This window comes from Bactrocera tryoni, chromosome 2, assembly GCF_016617805.1.
Source record: "Bactrocera tryoni isolate S06 chromosome 2, CSIRO_BtryS06_freeze2, whole genome shotgun sequence".
NCBI classification, from domain to species: domain Eukaryota; kingdom Metazoa; phylum Arthropoda; class Insecta; order Diptera; family Tephritidae; genus Bactrocera; species Bactrocera tryoni.
Genome location: NC_052500.1, coordinates 60,522,965 through 60,544,752, shown reverse-complemented (window position 1 = coordinate 60,544,752; position 21,788 = coordinate 60,522,965). Strand labels below are relative to the sequence as shown.

At 34.8% G+C, this 21,788-nt stretch overlaps 2 protein-coding genes across 3 annotated transcripts in view; one reads left to right on the top strand and one right to left on the bottom strand.

Annotated features, from left to right (window-relative positions):
* Positions 1-21,788, top strand: part of LOC120767673 — a 160,190-nt gene that overhangs the window by 65,338 nt on the left and 73,064 nt on the right. The gene's annotated exons all lie outside the window — the stretch shown is intronic.
* LOC120767674 (venom carboxylesterase-6) lies at positions 9,876-12,086 on the bottom strand. Its single transcript, XM_040093848.1, has 4 exons — positions 11,072-12,086; positions 10,675-11,010; positions 10,227-10,359; positions 9,876-10,165 (listed from the first exon to the last, which is right to left on the bottom strand). The coding sequence occupies exons 1-4, from the start codon at positions 12,084-12,086 to the stop codon at positions 9,943-9,945; spliced, it is 1,707 nt and encodes a 568-aa protein (XP_039949782.1). The 3' UTR covers positions 9,876-9,942.

Here is a 21,788-nt window from a genome sequence, read left to right as displayed (position 1 = left end):
TCTTATTCGATTAAGAAACTACAAGTATCCATAGAAATTTAAAGCTCCATCTGACTGCAGCACAAGTATGGGATTAGATATTATCTAAACAACGAAAAGTTGTAAGCTTTTGGTATTCATGTCTTTTAAGAGATGGCACATTATAATTATGTCTGTTAAGAGGCAGCAGTGTATTTTAGGGATATTCGCAATTAGATACCTTTATCTCGGTACCCTCCTTTGGTCCATAACGATATCACCGAGTATACCGGTAGTTATCTATATGTGTATAAATGCTTAAGAAGATATGATTTACTTGCCTCACAAATTCATTTCGGCCTCAGAAGTAAGTTAACTAGTTTTGTATAAGCTTTTGGGGACACAAGAAAATGAAAGTTCCAAGGAGAACAGAACTTTCTCTCGCCAACACTGTTGTGCTCTTCTGCATTGGATTTATAAATGTGGCTATGTGTGTATGTATATGCGCTTTTGCTTCATACCAATGTCCTCGCACATATTTTTCCTTTCATGAAATCAACATTGTATAAATGTATGTTAGATGCCTTATACATACATGTGCTTTTAAAAACAAGTTACCTTCGTAAATAAACACGCGAGCATACTAGTTTTCTTGAGTGGCATACATCTGATCTTTATCTGCTCCACTGATCAAATAGCTGTGTGGATAGGTGTGCTAAATTGCCATTACCATGTCTGACATTTCATTTAGTACACATTTTCTTTAGCACTATTTGCTGTAACTATATTACCAAGCTACCATTTATAAAATTATCTGTACGAGCCAGCTACCGGGTTGTACATAAACGGGTTTGAGCAGGATTGATTGGTACGTAAGATGTAAAAAAAATAAGTGAACAAAAATATTTTTTATGTATTTTTATAATCAAAATGTAGATTACAAATATATATCTGCCGCGAAAATCTAAGTTCAATTACATAGATCATAAGAAGAGCCGATGTCGCGATTATACATGGTGACTTTTTTCTTTTGAATTTTAACCACTGGGAATAGATTTTAGAAAAATCTATTTTTACGCATTTCGATAGCTTGTAGCATTTGAAATAACACACTAAAATTTAAAATCGATATCACAAATAGTTTTAGAGTTGCAGCCATTTAAATGGGAGACGCTCAGTTCAATCAGCTCAATCAGTTAGCCGTCGAAGATCTTGTAATTTTGTTTTCAAAAACTCACGGCGTATTTTTAAAATATGCATAAATATTCTCTGAAATTTTCAAAACAGTCGATTTTTTTTAATTCTAAAAAATCGTCGATTTTAGTCTATCATATTAAGTGTGCCCCTTAGGACATACATATAGTACTATCATATCATATTTTTCTAGAATCTGAATTTTAAAAATGAAATAAAAAAGTTAAAACATAGGAAGATCCTTATGGAGACCAACCAACTTAATATATTTTTAACATTGCACAATTTAGATTACAAATATTTTGTGGAAGAGATTCCAACTTACTAAAAAGATAAAAATGTAAATTTCCTTTAACAAATGCCAACCCGAAGGCATTAAATAAATGGCGCTTTAAACTAATTTAATTTTAATTAGACTTTTACAAAATTAAGACTGCAACCACCATAATTATCAACGCGACTAAAGCAAAGAGTCGTAGCGGACTTACACCACTATTTTTTTGTGCAAAAAGTTCATCCCACAATGCATATCGTTCAAGGAAAGGTGCCTGACCCACATGCATCACGTCGTTATTGTAGAGTGCTTTAACACCCTCAGGGTCCACTGGTGGCCAATCAATAGTTGTGCTCGTTTCAAAAAATCTAAACAAAAGCCTGAAGTTTAGAGTCATTGCGTATTTCCGAAAGCTTATCTAATACTCACCCCCAATTGGCAAAAGTTTCGAATATATGTACCATGCGCTTTACCATAAACATGTTAGGTGAGTCTATTGGAAGCTGAGGACCATACCATGTGCTCGGCATAACGTATTTCAAGTCATCGGCATGAACGACGCCTGTAGGAGAGAAATTCATTTTATTAATGACTCATTATTTTAATAATAAAATGTATCGTAATTTTTGGAAATTATGGAGATAAATTTTCTATCATCTGTAAGCCCTTTCCTTCTTTAGTCTCAAGTTATATTACATTAAAATTACTGATGATTTGGACTTTAAAAACTTCTTCTATTCCTCACTCTCTATCTACTCTTATCACAGTTTTTTCTTTTCTACTCTTTGGAAGTATGAAAAGATCGGTCGAATATTTCAAACTATTTATGATATTTCATAAAGATCTTAATAATTATAAGAATACATTTCTTCAATTACCTCGGAAATTACCATTGTGATCAGGCTTCAAGCTGGGGTTGCTTTCATAATCGAAGCGGTAATAGAAAACATTCATGAATCTACTAGCCAACCGTACCAAATTATATACACCATGACCAATAAGACCATCCGAGAACACATGTCCAAATGTGTATAAATTTTCCTCAGTGATATTTGTGTGATTTCCGAAATAAAATAGCTGCAATTTTTCACCACGCCAAACATTATCTTCACTCTCCATTCCAGCAGACCAATTTTTATACAAGGAAAGCTCTGGTGCATAGCTTGCAAAGTTTTGACTGATATCGCTTAGTAAACCGGTTTTGTTTTCTTGATCTGCAAGAAAAAATATTGAGTTTGACTTATTTACGGGCCGCACTTTCTACGACCAACTTACGATTAACATGGAAGTCTAACTCGTTTTTGGTGATGCCTGCCATAAGTGGCACATTATTGGTTCTATTATGACGAAAGGCGTCCGTTGGATGTTCCAGCAAGAATATGCCATCGATCTCATAATTCCACTTCATATTGATGAAACCATAATATTCCCATGTAGCACATATCTCAATAATCTTTTGCCAGGGCGCAGCGCGTAGGCAATCCAATAGTTCTTGTGGACCGTATTTGGGACAACTGAGTTCCTCGGCCAATTTCCGTGTCCAATGTAGGTTGTCGATTACGAATTCACTGGTAGCACTGCCGCTTATGGCGATGGCACGATGACAAAGATTCGCTGATAGTGGTGAGGCCATATGTAATGTCACAGCCATTGCGCCAGCGCTCATTCCAAATATCGTCACTTTATTTGGGTCACCACCAAAGTTACGTATGTGCGACTGCACCCATTTCAAAGCCAACACTTGATCCAGATAGCCAAAATTACCGGGCGCTTCTGTAGTTCTTGTGCTTAAGAAACCCAACGCACCCAAACGATAGTTGAAAGTAACCAAAATCACTTGGGCATCGAGTAAGTATTGCGGTCCGGCCTTATATACACTATGTCCGCTCCCAACCTTATTCGAACCTCCGTGTATATACACCAGTACCGACCAACCCTGCACAATTTCGCTAGTCGTATAAACGTTGAGCTTCAGACAGTCTTCACTCATTGGTACCGATCCACCGGGTTGTGGGCAGATGGGGCTATCCTCGATGGCATCCAGTGTATAGTTCCATGCCTCCACAGGTATTGGCGCTGCAAAACGACGTTCACCAGTCGGTTCCTGTGCATAAGGTATGCCATGATAGGCGAATATATCTCGACCATTTACAGTTTTCAAGACACTGCCTCGAATAGTACCCAAATCGGTTTCAACAAGCGGTTCCCGTTTAAATGACTGCTGTAGTGTCGGCACCACAACAACAAAAGTAGCAATGTGGCGCCAATAACTTTCGTAAACCTCAACATTTCAATGGTTGTACGTCGACTGAAAGTAACCTTTTTGTGCAACAATCTAACACCTGAATAGAATATTTTGCATCATTTACGACAATCATATTGCTTACGAGATTATCGTTTATTGCACAGTGCGCGTCAGCGTTATCACCAATATCAGAGTGTATGTATATTAACCACTTTGTAAATAAGTACTTAAGTATACAGTTGCTTACTCTTTAGTTGTCAGGAAAAAATTTGCTTTGGTGAAGCCAGTTGTGTATCGTATAGTTAGCTGATGTGAAAGCAAGAAGAAGCAATTTCATGGACATTGGGTCCATGTCTTTCGCGTCAGCAATCAACTGTCTATCGGCTGCAATAACTAGTTGGTCACTTGCTTTTCTAATTGTTGTTGTACAAACCACACTCAAGAATCATTATTCAGAATCACAAACAACATGCGATGCCGTTGTGGCGAGTGCAACACATTTCACGGCCAGGTGGTCCGCCAATAATTTATGAGACCTTATAAAAAAATATAAAATTTGGAGCTCTTATAAAAAATTGTATAAGGGTGTAGCATTTTATTCTCTGATATTATTAGAGGTTTTATTTAGTGGAAAGTTATTGCCTCGTGTCTTGTTGAGTGCTTGCGTTTCCTGTAATGATTTCACTCTGTTTTTGATGTTCATAGTAGAGCCCTTCTACTGCTGCCAAACTCAAAGGATCACCCTAGCTTCGTGAATATTCACCTCTATCGTGGATTTGGCTGATTAGTCAAATTTCATGGATCCATTTTGCATCACCAGTCACAGTCACTTCTTTTGTAACGTTCCAGTTTTTCTGATATGTTATGGTCTTTCAACGACTTTTCTTGCTTTTGGAATGAGTTCGGCTGTTTTTAAACATTTTAAAGTGTCGGCTTGAGTGACTCTCAAAGCTTTAGCGAGCTCTTATTTTGTTTTTTAACAATCTTTATTGAATTATGCTTCTAATTCCACATTTTTTTTTTTACTTTTTTGGTGTCCCGGACATCCTTCGTCAACTAAATCACTACTTTTATAGTTTTTTGTTCATCTAACGGTTGTACGCATCACCCAAAACTTATCGAGATAGATATAGGATTATAGAAATATAAATGAACAGGGTGACAATAAGCTAAGCACTAAATTAATATATAAAATTGTAAGCACTGAGCATCTGTGCTTAAACATTTTTGAAAAAGTGAGCCTCGCCCTCTAATATGTTTAATATTTGTACAAATCTCCTAAACCACCAAAGCTGCAACATCCAAATTCGCTAAGTTCGAATATTATAAGAGCTCCTACCGATAGCGTGAAAATGTTTGAAATTGGAAGATAACCCCGCTCAGTCCCCATATAACGCTACTGTTCAAAACTACTAAAAGCGCAATAAATCCATAACTTATTACGCCAGAAACATTAAATTTGACCACCGAGATGGTATGAGTAGGTTTTATGAGAGCCGGTGTTAAGATTGGGCAATGGGCGTGGCACCGCACACTCTTTGGTGACATCCCATTTCTCAGGACCCGACTAACCGATTTCGACTAAATTTAGTAGGTATCATTTTTCCAATAGTCTAATATATCCTATGTTACAGTGTGAAAATAGGCAAAATCGGACAACATCTACTTTCCATATAGCAAAATTTAAAATTCCATTTTATTATTTTACTTTCCAGCACAGAAATCAAGAAGTAATTAATATAACGGAATAAAAAATTTCAGCAATAATTCCCTTAATATATGACACCTTTTGATCAAAAATTGTTCAAATCCAATCAAAAATTTTCGAGACTCTAGGTATCGAATATGTGCACCCTAGTATCTATAGTTGATTTTTGACCAAAAATATCGGTCAATGTGTGAGATATAGAATTGAAACTCAGGGATAATCATTCTCTGACAATGGTAGGTCTGTGTGTATGTCAAAAATTGGTCGAATCGGGCTAATACTTCTCTGTGTTCTCAGTATGAAGATTTTCGAACTACCAGGTGACTTTATGCTGGATATGTCAGCCAATATTTGAGTTATCTCTATGGAATTGGGAGAGCGTGTTTTAATCATGACAGTGTATTTTTGTACCTAAAATGTATAAACTTGAGCGAAACCTTGACCTAGCCCCCTTATAACCATTACCAGGATTTTCAAACATTCGGCTGACTTTGTTCCATATCATTGGTGATTGTATGTGAGGTATCTTAATGATAATAGTTAATGGATAATATCGAGTCTATACTAACACAACTCCCATGTATTACGTAAAATGATTTACGCTTTTCTAACAAAGCTCATGGTGAATATATCGGTCAGTGTATGAGTTATATATCGTATGTGTATATACAAGTATACAATTTCTTTGATTCTGATCCTCTGGTTGACTTTTTACATCTTAAGGTATTTCCCTGGCTTTAACTCTTGCAACTTGCAAGTGTATAAAATGTTCGGTTGCACCAGAACTTAGCCCTTCTTTACTTGTATTTTAATTAAAAGTAGCATATTCGCATACTTATTTTATCATGTGAAAACATTTTGCTACTAATCGCTGATAGTATCGTTTTATTTATACAAATATTTCTTATAACTTATAGTTTATAACCACATTTTCTTATCAAATTAATGCAAAAATTGTTAAAATGTTGAACTAAAATTTGCTTTTTTATCTTTTCATTACATGTGAGTCCACTGCTAATTGCTAATTACTGCTAGTTATCACTGTTATAAACATACATATGTCTACACTTACTTTCAATTCCAGGCTTTTATATTTACATTTTCATATAAATTAAACTCACTTTATCATTTTTAGTAAATATACTTACTTATCTAGTAGATAGAAATGATATATTAAGATTACCAAGGAAATACATTATTTAAACATCTGTTCATCTTAGCGTAGTTGCAGTATTGAATATACATATATATGTACATACATGTATGTACATACATATATGTGAATGATCAATCTACCATACGTATGTATTTACTCACACCCTTATTCTGAGCACTTGACAAATTCAACATATTTCTAATTTGTCAAAATTTGAAATTATCAAGCATTTAGTATTCTGTATCTGAAACAAAAAGCTCTTTTCTTTATAAGTTGTTAAGATGTCAAATGCTCTTGACAGTGTTCGTTATGAATTAAATATCTGATTGTGCATCTTGTTGTGAAAATGGAAGATATTTTACTTTTGTTATTATTGTTAAACGAAGATGAAAGTTTTGAGAATAAAATCCTTACGCGACGAAAGCAATCCATTTTCTTTGAGCTAGAATACTTTTGAGTCAAATTTTCGATTAACTCGTGAAATTTGCCGTCGCCTAATTGATGAACTAGCCCCACACGATAATCAGAAAACGTTACTACCTTTAACTGTAAGGGTTCTAGCAGCTTTGAACTCTTTGGACACGGCTCATATCAGGAAATGTGTAGGTAACAACGTCAACTTGCCCATTAGCCAGTCGTCCCTTTCGAGAAGTGTGCGGGCTGTAGCAAACCTTATTGTGAAGGTGAAGGGAGGAGAAGTAAAGTTTCACAGTTCAAAAGAGGAAGAAACTTTTATAAAAACGGGGCAAGTATTTTTGTAATACAATTAATGATATACTACTATAATTTAAGGTAATTTATTTAAAATATATTCCAAATTTTTTAGAAAATTTGAAATAAAAAGCACCATTGACTGCACGCAAATTGCTATCAATATAATTTGAATAGAAATCAGCTGTTTTTTTTGTTTTTATTTGGTTCACCACACGTGTGGGGAAAAGCTTTGCGAATTGAAGCTTTTACTTTTATCAAGATTGTCACAGAATACCAAAATATTTCGTGATTGATAAATATTTGAGTTAATTTTCAGTATTTTATTAATTTGTCAAGTGCACAGAATAGGGGTGTTAGACTTATTTCATACCACGGTTGAATCAAATATATCAATGATGGGTAGTCAAAAAAATCTTTTCGTATTTCTAATCAAACCTCAACTTTTTTTTATATTTATAATGAACTATAATGAACCAAATATGTACCATTTTGGACGACCACTTTTTGCCTTTTTTCTGCTAGAGACATCAGTGTAAAAAATTTCTGGTTTCTCGGCAAAAAACTGCGACAAGTAACAAGGCTTCTCTTGAAGCCAACTTAACTCCACTATGGGAGTTCGGCATTGACCAAATCCAATGGTAGTCCAATGGTGCAAGGTCAGGGCTATATGGTGTATGCATCAAAACTTCCCAGCCAGTTTTTGCCGAGACATTAAAGATGTGTGTGGTCTAGCGTTGTCCTGATGGAAGACGAAGCCCTTTCTGTTGATGAGTTCTGGCCGTTTTTGTCGATTGCTTGCTTCAATCTCTTCAGTTGTTGACAGTAAAATATAGAATCAATCGTTCGACCAGGCTGAATCAGCTCATAGTGGATTATTTCTTTTCAATCCCATCAAACATTCAGCATAACCATTTAAGTGTTCAATCCTGGCTTTGCGACCATTTGTTGATCTTCACCACGCTTGGACCATGATCTTTTTCGCACACTATAATCGAATTTGATCCACTTTTCGCCTCCTGTTACCATTCGCTTCAGAAATGGTTCGATTTCATTTCGTTTCAGCAAAGAATCGCAGATGCTAATTCGGTCCATTAAATTTTTCACAGACAATTTATGTGGTAACCAAACATCAAGCTTCATTTTGTTGCCAGCCTTTTTTAAATAGTTGAAAACCGCTTGATGATGAATGTTAATGAATAAGTGCATCTTTCATATCGAAATTTCCAAAAATGTGGAAGCGAGCGAACCATTGTTGTGCTACATGAACTGATACAGCATCGTCACAAATTCATTTTACAAATTTCATTGGTAGCTTGCGTGGCATTCTTCCTTTTTTTATACAAAAATTTCCAAATGTAGCGAATTTCTTCATTATTTTCACTCATTTTTGAACAGCTGTAACTTTTTTCCAACTTCTCCGAATTTTTTAGGTTAAATGAAGCTTAAAATCTCACCTTTTCAATACCATATGGTATGACACAATATGTTTGTTAGCACTGGAGATATATGACTGCAACGACATCTATTGACAAAATACGAAAATACTTTTTCGACCATGTACTAAAAGTCCAAACTTCTCGAAAGCCACTACAGGCATTTTTTCTAAGAAATTCTTTTCGTAAACAATGTATCATATAGGATATGAATGATGATAAGTAAAGATAATGGGCCAAAATCGGATATAAGCGAATCGAACAAAACACTGCTATAAACTGGATATAGAGAGAATAGTAAGTGCATTATGCCACTTAAATAATATATCTTTATATTCTCATTTGCTGAATTCGACTCCAGCTTTGGGAAACACAAAAAAGTGAAAGCTTTGAAGAGAACAGGACTTTCCCTCGCGAACCCTATTGTACTCTTTTGCATTGGATATATGAATGTGGATATGTGTATATGGCATATATATGCATTTTTACGCCCTGGTAATGTCCTGGCACATGATTTTCTTTTCACTTAACCAACATATATTTATGTCATGTGCTTTTGAAAACAAGTTTACTTGAGTAATGGCATACATCTGATCGCCATCCGCTTCACTGATCAAATAGCCGTTTGCCTAGATGTGCTTTATTGCCATTGCCATGTCTCCACTTTTCATCTAGTTCACATTTTCTTTGGCACATTTTGCTGTAACCATATTACAATTACAATAACAACTACTGCTATAGATAAAATTGTACTAGCATATAACCGGGTTTGAGCGAGCTTGAGTTGCGCTTAAGACGCGTTAATTATTTGTTAGGAAAAATATACGCAAATAAAAGTTTATAATGAAAAAATAAAAAATTAAAGAAACCGAAATTTTTTTGTGTTAAGAAAACATATTTTTCGACAATCTATAAAAAAAAGTTCTGCCTTTGGCTATAATTCCTCTGTGCTTAGAGTACGTGACCTTTAAGTTTATGAAAACTGGGTTTCAAGTGTTTCTGCAGGCAAAATTTTGACTGATTTAGACACATACATATGATACAAAAGATGTAACAACAGTACGATACGAAGATGATGCTTAAGGTTGGGGAGTATACAAATTGTATAGTTGAAAAATATCTTCATTGATAATATTTTTGTCTTAAATTAGAGATATTTTAGAGTCGACAATTATAAAAAGCAAATGCCAAGATTAAACTATTTCAAATAGCTGTCACGAATCTATAATTCAACAACGTCAATACTTGAATTACTTTATTTCACAAAAATAAAGCTGCAACCGCTGCAATTATGGTCGCAACTAAAGCGGAGAGTCGTAGTGGCCTTGCGCCACTAGTTTTTTGTGCAAAAAGTTCATCCCACAATGTATATCGTTCAAGGAGAGGTGCCTGACCCACATGCATCACGTCGTTATTGTAGAGTGCTTTAACATCATCAGGGTCCACTGGGGGCCAATCAATATATATGCTCGTTTCAAAAAATCTAAACAAAAGCCTGAAGTTTAGAGTCATTGCGTATTTCCGAAAGCTTATCTAATACTCACCCCCAATTGGCAAAAGTTTCGAATATATGTACCATGCGCTTTACCATAAACATGTTAGGTGAGTCTATTGGAAGCTGAGGACCATACCATGTGCTCGGCATAACGTATTTCAAGTCATCGGCATGAACGACGCCTGTAGGAGAGAAATTCATTTTATTAATGACTCATTATTTTAATAATAAAATGTATAGTAATTTTTGGAAATTATGGAGATAAATTTTCTATCATCTGTAAGCCCTTTCCTTCTTTAGTCTCAAGTTATATTACATTAAAATTACTGATGATTCGACTTTAAAAACTTCTTCTATTCATCACTCTCTATCTACTCTTATCACAGTTTTTTCTTTTCTACTCTTTGGAAGTATGAAAAGATCGGTCGAATATTTCAAACTATTTATGATATTTCATAAAGATCTTAATAAGTATAAGAATACATTTCTTCAATTACCTCGGAAATTACCATTGTGATCAGGCTTCAAGCTGGGGTTGCTTTCATAATCGAAGCGGTAATAGAAAACATTCATGAATCTACTAGCCAACCGTACCAAATTATATACACCATGACCAATAAGACCATCCGAGAACACATGTCCAAATGTGTATAAATTTTCCTCAGTGATATTTGTGTGATTTCCGAAATAAAATAGCTGCAATTTTTCACCACGCCAAACATTATCTTCACTCTCCATTCCAGCAGACCAATTTTTATACAAGAAAAGCTCTGGTGCATAGCTTGCAAAGTTTTGACTGATATCGCTTAGTAAACCGGTGTTGTTTTCTTGATCTGCAAGAAAAAATATTGAGTTTGACTTATTTACGGGCCGCACTTTCTACGACCAACTTACGATTAACATGGAAGTCTAACTCGTTTTTGGTGATGCCTGCCATAAGTGGCACATTATTCGTTCTATTATGACGAAAGGCGTACGTTGGATGTTCCAGCAAGAATATGCCATCGATCTCATAATTCCACTTCATATTGATGAAACCATAATATTCCCATGTAGCACATATTTCAATAATCTTTTGCCAGGGCGCAGCGCGTAGGCAATCCAATAGTTCTTGTGGACCGTATTTGGGACAACTGAGTTCCTCGGCCAATTTCCGTGTCCAATGTAGGTTGTCGATTACGAATTCACTGGTAGCACTGCCGCTCATGGCGATGGCACGATGAAAGAGATTCGCTGATAGTGGTGAAGCCATATGTAATGTCACAGCCATTGCGCCAGCGCTCATACCAAATATCGTCACTCTATTGGCGTCACCACCAAAGTTACGTATGTGCGACTGCACCCATTTTAAAGCCAACACTTGATCCAGATAGCCAAAATTACCGGGCGCTTCTGTAGTTCTTGTGCTTAAGAAACCCAGAGCACCCAAACGATAGTTGAAAGTAACCAAAATCACTTGGGCATCGAGTAAGTATTGCGGTCCCGCTTCATATACACTATGTCCGCTACCAATCTTATTCGAACCTCCGTGTATATACACCAGTACCGACCAGCCCTGCACAATTTCGCTAGTCGTATAAACGTTGAGCTTCAGACAGTCTTCACTCATAGGTACCGATCCACCGGGTTGTGGGCAGATGGGGCTATCCTCGATGGCATCCAGTGTATAGTTCCATGCCTCCACAGGTATTGGCGCCGCAAAACGACGTTCACCAGTCGGTTCCTGTGCGTAAGGTATGCCACGATAGGCGAATATATCACGATCATTTACAGTTTTCAAGACAGTGCCTCGTATGGTACCCAAATCGGTTTCAACAAGCGGTTCCCGTCTAGTTGACTGCTGAAACGATGGCTCCACAAACAGCAATAATAGGAGTGTGGGGACAATAATATCCGAAAACCTCAACATTTCAAAGGTTTTACGTCGACTGTAAGATGTGAACTTTTTATACCGTGGTCTAATACCTAGTTTATCGTTTATATCATTTATATTGCCTACTAGATTAGATTGGCTACCGTTTATTGCTCATCGCGTGTGTTGGCCTATCACCGTTCAGTGGATAAGATTACGTATACTAATCTTTTATTTATAGGCACTAGGGGGCAAACAGCGAAAGTTTTATAAAATTTTTGATGAACATTAGCGATGTGAAAGGCGAGATATTATATGGTAGATGCTACTATCGATAGGTTAGCTTATCTATTTGACATTTAATATAGGTCTTTGTTCTGTGTTAACTAGCAGACTCTGCTCGACCTGTCGGATCTTTGTTTAAACATCTGTCTTGTGGCTCCTAATCCATATTCACCCCTTAAGAACAAATATTTACTTCTTGTCCATAACTAATAAAAGTTATCTTGCTCATAGCTTTTCGAGAGAAAAATACAAGTTTCAATTTTTTAGCGATCAGTTGGTGGTGAGTTCGAGTATAAAAGGCTCCCAAAGCATATTACTCAAGTAACATGGTTTATCATTCTCTCTTTCACTGTCGATAACTTGAAACACCTGACTTCCATCCTTCTTTTTTTCACCTGTCGCTAACTCAACTAACTTCTTTTAATTCGAATCATTTAAATTATTATTCTGTGACAAACTTCTTCGGATTATATACTAATATTTTTCGTATGGTCTCATTCAGTTTCCACACAGTATACAAAAGCTCCCAAGTATTGTGCCACAAAAAATAGTTCAACGTAAACCACCCAAAAAGGTTTTATGTGAGTCAACAGTTCAAGTATGTTTGCAGAATTATTGATATCAGTATATTATTTTAGATGAAATGAAATAACAAGCTTTCAATAAATCCCCGAGTTAATTTGAACTTTGAACTTTTGAACAAAACATTTTTGGAGCTATTATAACAACACTAAATCATTAGCATGATTGTTCAACCCCTTCAAGATAATACTTTAAACGTAGTTGAAATATCTTTGTACATACATACTTAGTCTTGCCATAAGTTCTGTTACAAGTTCAGGCCGTTAATAAATGAAACTATAAAATATTTTTTTAGTTAAGTTAATTTTATTTAATTGTGCATTCATTATATGAACGATGTACAAAATTTTATACGAATGGTAATTTTTCGAGTGGCACACGCCGGCGTCTTCTCACCCACAAAAGGAAAGAATGAGCAAATCCAAAGTGAAAACGATGGTCATTGTCTTTTTTGACATCAGCGGCATCGTCCTCCATGAATTTGTTCCTCCTGAACAAACCTTCAAAGCCAAGTTTTACGTGGAAATCCTCAAGAGACTCAAACGAAGGGTCAATCGGGTCCGACAAAACATCGCAGCCGATTGGACCGCTTCCAAAGCCGCCCTACAGCCCAGATGTGGCCCCTCCGCATTCTTTTGTTTCCTTGAAAATTAAAGGAGATCCAAGCAGCATGCACCTCGACTCTGAAGGCTATTCCGGAGAATGCCTTCCTGCATTGACGCAAAAGGAGTCTGTTTCGAAAGTTTTTAAAGAATTGTAATGATTAGTTCACCATGCGCCAAATCTTGGAAAAGACCCGTGAAAGGAGAATCGACACACACCACCTCTTCGTCGATTTCAAAGCTGCTTTCGACAGCACGAAAAGGAGCTGCCTTTATGCCGCGATGTCTGAATTTGGTATCCCCGCAAAACTAATACGGCTGTGTAAACTGACGTTGAACAACACGAAAAGCTCCGTCAGGATCGGGAAGGACCTCTCCGAGCCGTTCGATACCAAACGAGGTTTCAGACACGGCGATTCCCTATCGTGCGACTTTTTCAACCTGCTTCTGGAGAAAATAGTTCGAGCCGCAGAACTAAATAGAAAAGGTACCATTTTCTATAAGAGTGTACAGCTGCTGGCGAATGCCGATGATATTGATATCATCGGCCTTAACACCCGCGCCGTTAGTTCTGCTTTCTCCAGACTGGACAAGAAAGCAAAACAAATGGGTCTGGCAGTGAACGAGAGCAAGACGAAATATCTCCTGTCATCAAACAAACAGTCGTTGCGCTCGCGATTTGGCACTCACGTCACTGTTGATAGTCATAACTTTGAAGTTGTAGATAACTTCGACTATCTTGGAACCAGCGTAAATACCACCAACAATGTCAGCCTAGAAATCCAACGCAGGATAAATCTTGCCAACAGGTGCTACTTCGGACTGAGTAGGCAATTGAGAAGCAAAGTCCTCTCTCGACAAACAAAAACCAAACTCTATAAGTCACTCATAATTCCCGTCCTGCTATATGGTGCAGAGTCTTGGACGATGTCAACAACCGATGAGTCGACGTTACGAGTTTTTGAGAGAAAAGTTCTGCGAAAGATTTATGGTCCTTTGTGCATTGGACACGGCGAATATCGCATTCGATGGAACGATGAGCTGTACGAGATATACGACGACATTGACATAGTTCAGCGAATTAAAAGACAGCGGCTACGCTGGCTAGGTCATGTTGTCCGAATGGACGGAAACACTCCAGCTCTGAAATTATTCGACGCAGTACCCGCCGGGGGAAGCAGAGGAAGAGGAAGACCTCCACTCCGTTGGAAGGACCAGGTGGAGAAGGACCTGGCTTCGCTTGGAATATCCAATTGGCGCCACGTAGCCAAAAGAAGAAACGACTGGCGCGCTGTTGTTAACTCGGCTATAATGGCGTAAGCGGTGTCTACGCCAATTAAGAAGAAGTAATGATTAGTTAATTAATCATTAGCGCTTCATTGCGATATGAAAGCTTTATTGTAAATTTTCAATCTGAGCATTCACAGGTGCTCAAAGCTTTCCCTTCCAAAGCTAAAGTAGGAAGGTTTACTTTGCTTTCAAGTGTTTATTGCTACATGAAAGCGCAATTCTTAAATTTTTGAACTGAGATCAGCCATCGGAGCTTTCACAGGCTCACAAAGCTTTCCCTTCCAAGGCTTAAGTAAAAAAGTTTACTTCACTTTCAAGTATTTATAAGTTCCTCTTGCGAGTTAAAACAACAATCACTTCATTCAATTGCACTGTTTTTTATTGACTGACCGTCTCAGACGTCAGTCAGGTGACGCAACTTAATTTCCATAAAATGTTTGAAATCAAATTTTTTGCTTGCACTTCTATAGTCAGTCTATTATTACATTTTTTTAGGTGTAATACAAGTTCAACATTCGAAATGCTAACAGCTTTCTAATTATGCAATAGATCGCATGCCGATTGTCGGCGCATAACTGCAACTTTGCAATTGTAGACGCGCGCACTTGCAAACATACATACAAACACTCGACTCTTTACAATGTTGCTTAATTTTATGCAGTGCTTGCAACATATTCCAAATATTTATACATACATACATATGTATGATACGTATATGTGTATGTGTTTGCGTAGATCAGTTGTCTACGAAAATAAAAGCATTGAAAGCAATGAGCTTAATTAAAAGTGCCGTAAGTGGCGCTCAGCTAATGAGTAATAAAAATGTGGCTAAACAGCATTATTCACACACTTGATCCACAGCACAGCTATTGTTGTAAAAAAAATGTTGTTGTAATAAAAAAGAAATGTTGTTGGAAAAATGCAAAATAACAATTAAATAAAATAATGAACTACAACAACAAATATGTGCCTGAACATGCGACTTTTGGCATTAAATTAGCAGCGAGCGCTTGCCAAGCGGTTTTGTAGCATTTTTGTCATTTCTACGAGCTGCGGAAAAGCAGCCAAGTAGCCGTTAATCTCGAGTCTAAAGTTTTATTTTAATTATGTAAAATTTAATTTGTGTGTTGGAAAAGTTTTAATTGTCAGGAAATTGTGAAATTACGTAACTTTTCAAGTCACACTAGGTTAAAGACCCGTACCGATGATGGGGCATATGTTTTCAATATACTATATAATATGTACATACCTTCGGTTCAAATTTGACCTGGACTGACAACAGAAAACTAAATTTTTTCACCCCATTGCGGTGATGAGGCACATGTTTTCCAAGGCTTGCTATATATACATATCATCTGATCATATTTGTCCCGGACTGACAACAAAATCTACATTTTCGCGTATTTTATTAGAACTCTTTATTAAAGTCTTCAAAATTGGCTCTTGAACCATACAAGTATGTCTTTACCCCTACAACATGATTTATTTTTACTCTTGTTGCTAATAAAAATACTCGCCTCAAATTCTCTACTTTCTATGCGTAGTTTCTCATCTCTTATGAAAAAATTTTAATGTGAGAGAGAGCATATACTGTATTATTCTTATATATTTATTTTATACCAGTTTATTCCATTTATACCAGTTAGTTCGGTACATAATGGGTTGTCAAAAAAGTCTTGCGGTATTTTTATTGATTTTTTTTTTATTGAAATTGAAATGAATTTTTGATGACTCATGCCCAGCTCTTGACCGATGCTACGGCTGCTACTATGCCGGTCTCTTTCGACCAGTTGAGCCATTTTATTGCAAATTTCGACGACAGGCTTTCCGGAGCGTGGCGCATCTTCGGCCACCTCTACACCAGAACGAAAACGTTGAAACCATCGTTGTTCGATGGAAATGGAAATTGTATCGGGTCCATAAACTGCACAAATTTTATTGGCGGCTTGAGCTGCATTTTTGCCTTTATCGTAGTAGTACTGTAAAATATGCCGTATTTTCTCCTTATTTTGCTCAATGTTTGCGACGCTCTAACTCACGAACGACTTAAAAGAAACGACAATCAAACACGTGTTAGCGCGTGAAATGAGTTTTCCAAAAAGGTATAGCATGACCCGATGCGACGAATAAAACTAGAACTACGTGCTTTCAGCGTCAACTAGCGAAAATACCGCAAGACTTTTTTGACAACCAATATTAGTCTATAGCATTCGATAAGTCTGTAATGCCAGAATAACATGGGAACATTTCTCGGTAAAGCATATAATAAGAAGGCAAAATAACACGCTTCTACTAACCTTAGACAACTAAGTCCATTACCATTACACTTGAAAAAAAAAAAATCTAAATTGCCTACCGATAGTTATGTATTTTGAGCATCTAAGTTGTATTTTAAAAGAACAGAAAACAAAACTCATAAATTACTTCTTGATCTCTAATCTTGCTAATTTTTTCTGTCACTCTAGTAACAACATGATTTATTTTCAGAAGTTAGCTTCCCTTAAAAATGATTTCCGACATGGAATAGTTCAAAACATACAAGAAAAATTTATGTAAAATTTTCTTTGAAACAAAACCGGAAGGAATTAAAAACTGGCGTCTCTCATAACAAACTGCAAAAGAACTTCTAGTCTATCTATAGACTAGCCTTCCCATAGACTATAAGTTTTGATGCGTACATATAGTTAACGCATGGGTTTCAGAACTTAGTGATATTGCTGGTAAGTTTCAAATTTAACAACTAGACACAACAGGCATCACCCTACAATTAGACTCCGACATAGAAAGAATTTTTATGGCTGCTTGTAAATATTTAATCTGAGTATCGGTGAAGTCAATCCCTAATTTGAACAACAAACAGGCAAACATCGGATGAATGACCGAACATGCCAACTGTTAAAATTAAAAAGATATGACATAATAACTCTAGTAGGAGTGTTAACAGATCACTTTCTAATTGGCAGACATGACAGCGGACTGGGGACACCTTATAAAATAAGAGCGAATGCAAAGCTTTTTATAGGAAAACAACAACTATCGTTCCAAGGTTTCTTCACACTGTCTCGGAAGTTATACAAATTAAACTTTTTGTATTGATGAAATTCAATCAGGAGCACTGAATGGTTCAGAGAGGATATAATAGGTTGATACGATTTTAGTCTCGGTGATTTCACAATGAGCCATCAAAAGGTCTTGGTCGTCAGACGTCTGCTCTACATATCTACCTATAGTGGACAACTCTATTTACAGGAAAACTTTTATGAAATGTGATCATTATACTCTAAAATTAGAGCGGATTTTTGAGTCGAGATTTTTTTTCCACTAGACTTTTGACTTCGACTTTTGTCTAAAAGTTACGCTAGGTGGCGCAATATTTATTACTTTTAAAGTTTTTCTGTTGAAAATCACATTTTCTACTGGTTCTAAAGCTAATTGACCAATTTTATATTACTATTTTAACGCAGGAATGTTCGATGTTTTTTCAATGACCATTTAATTATTTAAACTTTACATGTTTTCCTTGAACATTTTTTAAACAAAAAGTTAATTTTGCAGTGAAAACATAATATAAATTATTATCTTTTATATTAGGAGAAATTTTTTTTTATTAAAATTCAACACACACTGCCATCGGAGCTGTTTCAGAGGCAACATAAAACTTTTTCGAAAATGAAATAAAATATTTTTTACAATTTTTAAATTTAAATTAATAACATGCTTACATAATTTTGTTCAACTTCCACTAAAAGTATTAAATAAGAATTCCTAAATAATAAAAAAACGAAATTCTAACGCAAGCATACCATTTACAAGCACATGTAAGCACTGACATAAACAGGCACTTCAAACTTTTGACAGCGTCACTAATGTTAATTAGCAGCAATTTGACAGCGAGCAGCTGTTCTTGTCTATTCTGGTGTCAAGTTGCTAAATTTATTCAAACACTTACTAAATGAGTGTGTAAAGTGGAAGCGCCAAAAAACAAAAATTAAGTCCAGCCATAAGCGAAAATGTAAAGTTGACAGTTGGACGTTAGTTTTTAGGCTGTTGAAAGCGGAGACATTGAGAAATCACTTATGACACACATATGTACATAGATATTTGACGGGTTAATTCAAGTTCAGCTGTCACAAATGTCGGCAAATTTGCTGTTTAGCAATTGATGATGAAATCTACTAATTATTTGAGTGAAAAATACTAAGAAAAATATTTTTCCAACAAATAATTTTTCCAAAAGTTTTCTGTGTACTATATATGCTTGTTTGTTATTGTATAATTTCGCAACTTTTGTCTACAACATTTTTATAATATGAGTAATTAACTTTTTCGTATTTTTTTCTTACTTTTGTATTTTGTGTTTTTTTTGCTGAAAGCTCTTTCATCCATTGTCTGCATGGGTGAAAGTGGGTGACTACACAGCTTCTTCTTCGAAATGCGCAAATTTACTCATTTCTTTATTTTTAACTTCAAGTGTAATTGAATACTACTCAGCATTCACTTTGTAGCTCTTACAGTGGCAACATAAATATTTGACTTATAGTTAAGCTCGCAAGCATATATTACTGCTGCACTCGAGTGTTTACTTTAGTGTTTTCAGTCAACGCTTTGTTTTATGACTTTTTATGGTCTATTTACCATGTATATATGTATATATAAATATAAAGTATAGGCAAAGAGACAAACATGAGGTAGAGAATGGTGAGAGACTTGATTTGATGTGAAGTAATGTAATACCGTCTTGGAATGGTTTAAAAAGTTTATGTGGATATCTTTCCATGCATATAAATAATCCGAGATTTGGATTAGCCTTCCGAAGTATAGCCACAATTAAAAATTATTTTTCAAATCTATCAAAAATCTAATTAGGAATTTTAGTAGTAAGTAGGTGTCGCTTTTAATTGAATATTAAGAAACTCCTTTCCATATAACATTATTTTGTGTTTGTAATATAAAGGATGATCAATTCCAGGTTCCCTACTTTTTTACAGAAAGAACACCACAGAGACTTCAAATTTAATGGGAAATGTGTATTATGATTCGAAAGAACATTCTTCGGCATATCTTTTTTTTAAATTATCTCTTTCAAATCTTGCGCTCAGATCGTCTCAGATGGTCAATCCGTTGAGTCCGATTTTCGATGACTCGTTCGAGCATTTCGACTGGTAACTGGCGAATGACACAGGTGATGTTTATCTCCAATGCCTGAATTGAAATGGAATTGTTCGCATATATTTAAGACTTTACACATCCCCACAGAAAAAAGTCTAACGATTTGATATCACAAGATCTTGATGGCCAATCGACCGGGCCAAAACGTGAAATAATTTACTCACCAAAGTGTTCTCTCATAAAATTATTCTAAATGAGTGCTGAGGGTATTGAGAAGATCGAAAATAGTAAATGTTTTGGAGAACAATTAAAATGATTTTCGGAAATTTTACTTTGTAATAACCGAAAACCCCACAAATTATGTTAAATCCAATGATTACAAAATGGTAAAAATGGAAAAAAAAATTTGGTTGGTTGAAATCCATTAGAAACAAAGGATAAAATAACAAAAATGAAAGGAAAAATAATTTAAAGGCGATATGAGGCCAGTAAGTATGGCTTAATGGCTAAAACCGGTTCATCTTCTTTCCGTTAAAACTAAAAGTCTTATAGAAATTATCAATATATCAAAGTTGTAGGTAATTAAAAAATATATTAATTAACAGCTTTTCACAAAAAGTTAAAAAAAAACTAGTTTTTATATTGAAGAAAAAAATTCATTCAGGAAATTAGGCGTAAACTTGCCGTATTACTGTGTCTCAAAAATAGGTTATCTTAGTTTGGAAAACTAAAAATTACTTTTTTTTTTAGTTTGGAAAACTAAAAATTTTAAATTGAAAAATAAAAATTTTAAATTTTTGTTTTGAAATTTTCAAATTTTGTCTTAGAATATAATTTTTTTAATTTAATTATTTTTCTTAGAATCTATTTTTTTAATAAATTTATTATTTAATTTAAAATTGAACGGTATAAATAAGTTTTTTAATGACTTTCAATAACTGTTTTCAGTTTTGAAATTTTCAAAAACTTTGGCATCCAATTTCTTTAATAATTTAATTTTTTAACTCAAAATTAAGCGGCTTCAATAGGTTTTTTTAATGACTTGCAAAAACAAAAATTATTACTACGAAAAAAAAAAGAAAAAAATATATTTTTGCTATAACATTTTATATTTTGAACAAAAAATTTATCACTTAAATTTTTGTTTTTTAAAACTGTTTCGTTTGCTATGCAATTAAATTGATTTCAAATTTAAAATTCAATTTTGTTTTTACTTTTTCGAAAAAATCTTCTATTTTTGTTTTCTTTTATTTAAGTATAACCAGTAAATAATTTTACAGTCAGACTAGGAAACTAAGGGAAAGTGGTTACTTAAGCCTTCATTCCAATTGTTCCTTTTTCGAAAAAAAAAAATTATGCATAAATAAAAAATTTTATTTTGCTATAAATTTTTATATAATATTTTGGAACAAAAAATTATAATTTCATTATCTGTTTATTAAAATTGTTGTGTATGTTTTGTAGTTCAAATTATTCAAATAATTTCAAATTTAAAAATTTATCAAAATTGAATTAGTTTTTGAAAAAGAAAACTTAGTATTAATAAAAAATAATGCTTTGCTATAATTTCAATTACTTTGGTATAAACTCTATTTGTGTTTTAATAAATTGTAAATTTTTTCTATCAAAAAGTAGCGGAAAATGTCTCGATATTAATAATGGAATTTGATGAAAAGCATTAGACTTGATTCTTTTTTTTTTGCTATAAAAAGTAAAAGCAAAATTTTTTATACGATTTAGGTTTCGGTGCTATTTAATTTAATTTTATTAAATTTCTGCAAATTTCAATTAAACTTAAGTTTTTAATTATTTTTGGATTTTTTTTCTTTTTTAAAATAATGTTTCATAAGTGTTTCCGTTTTGTTTCCATGGTGTGCTCAACTGACCTTTC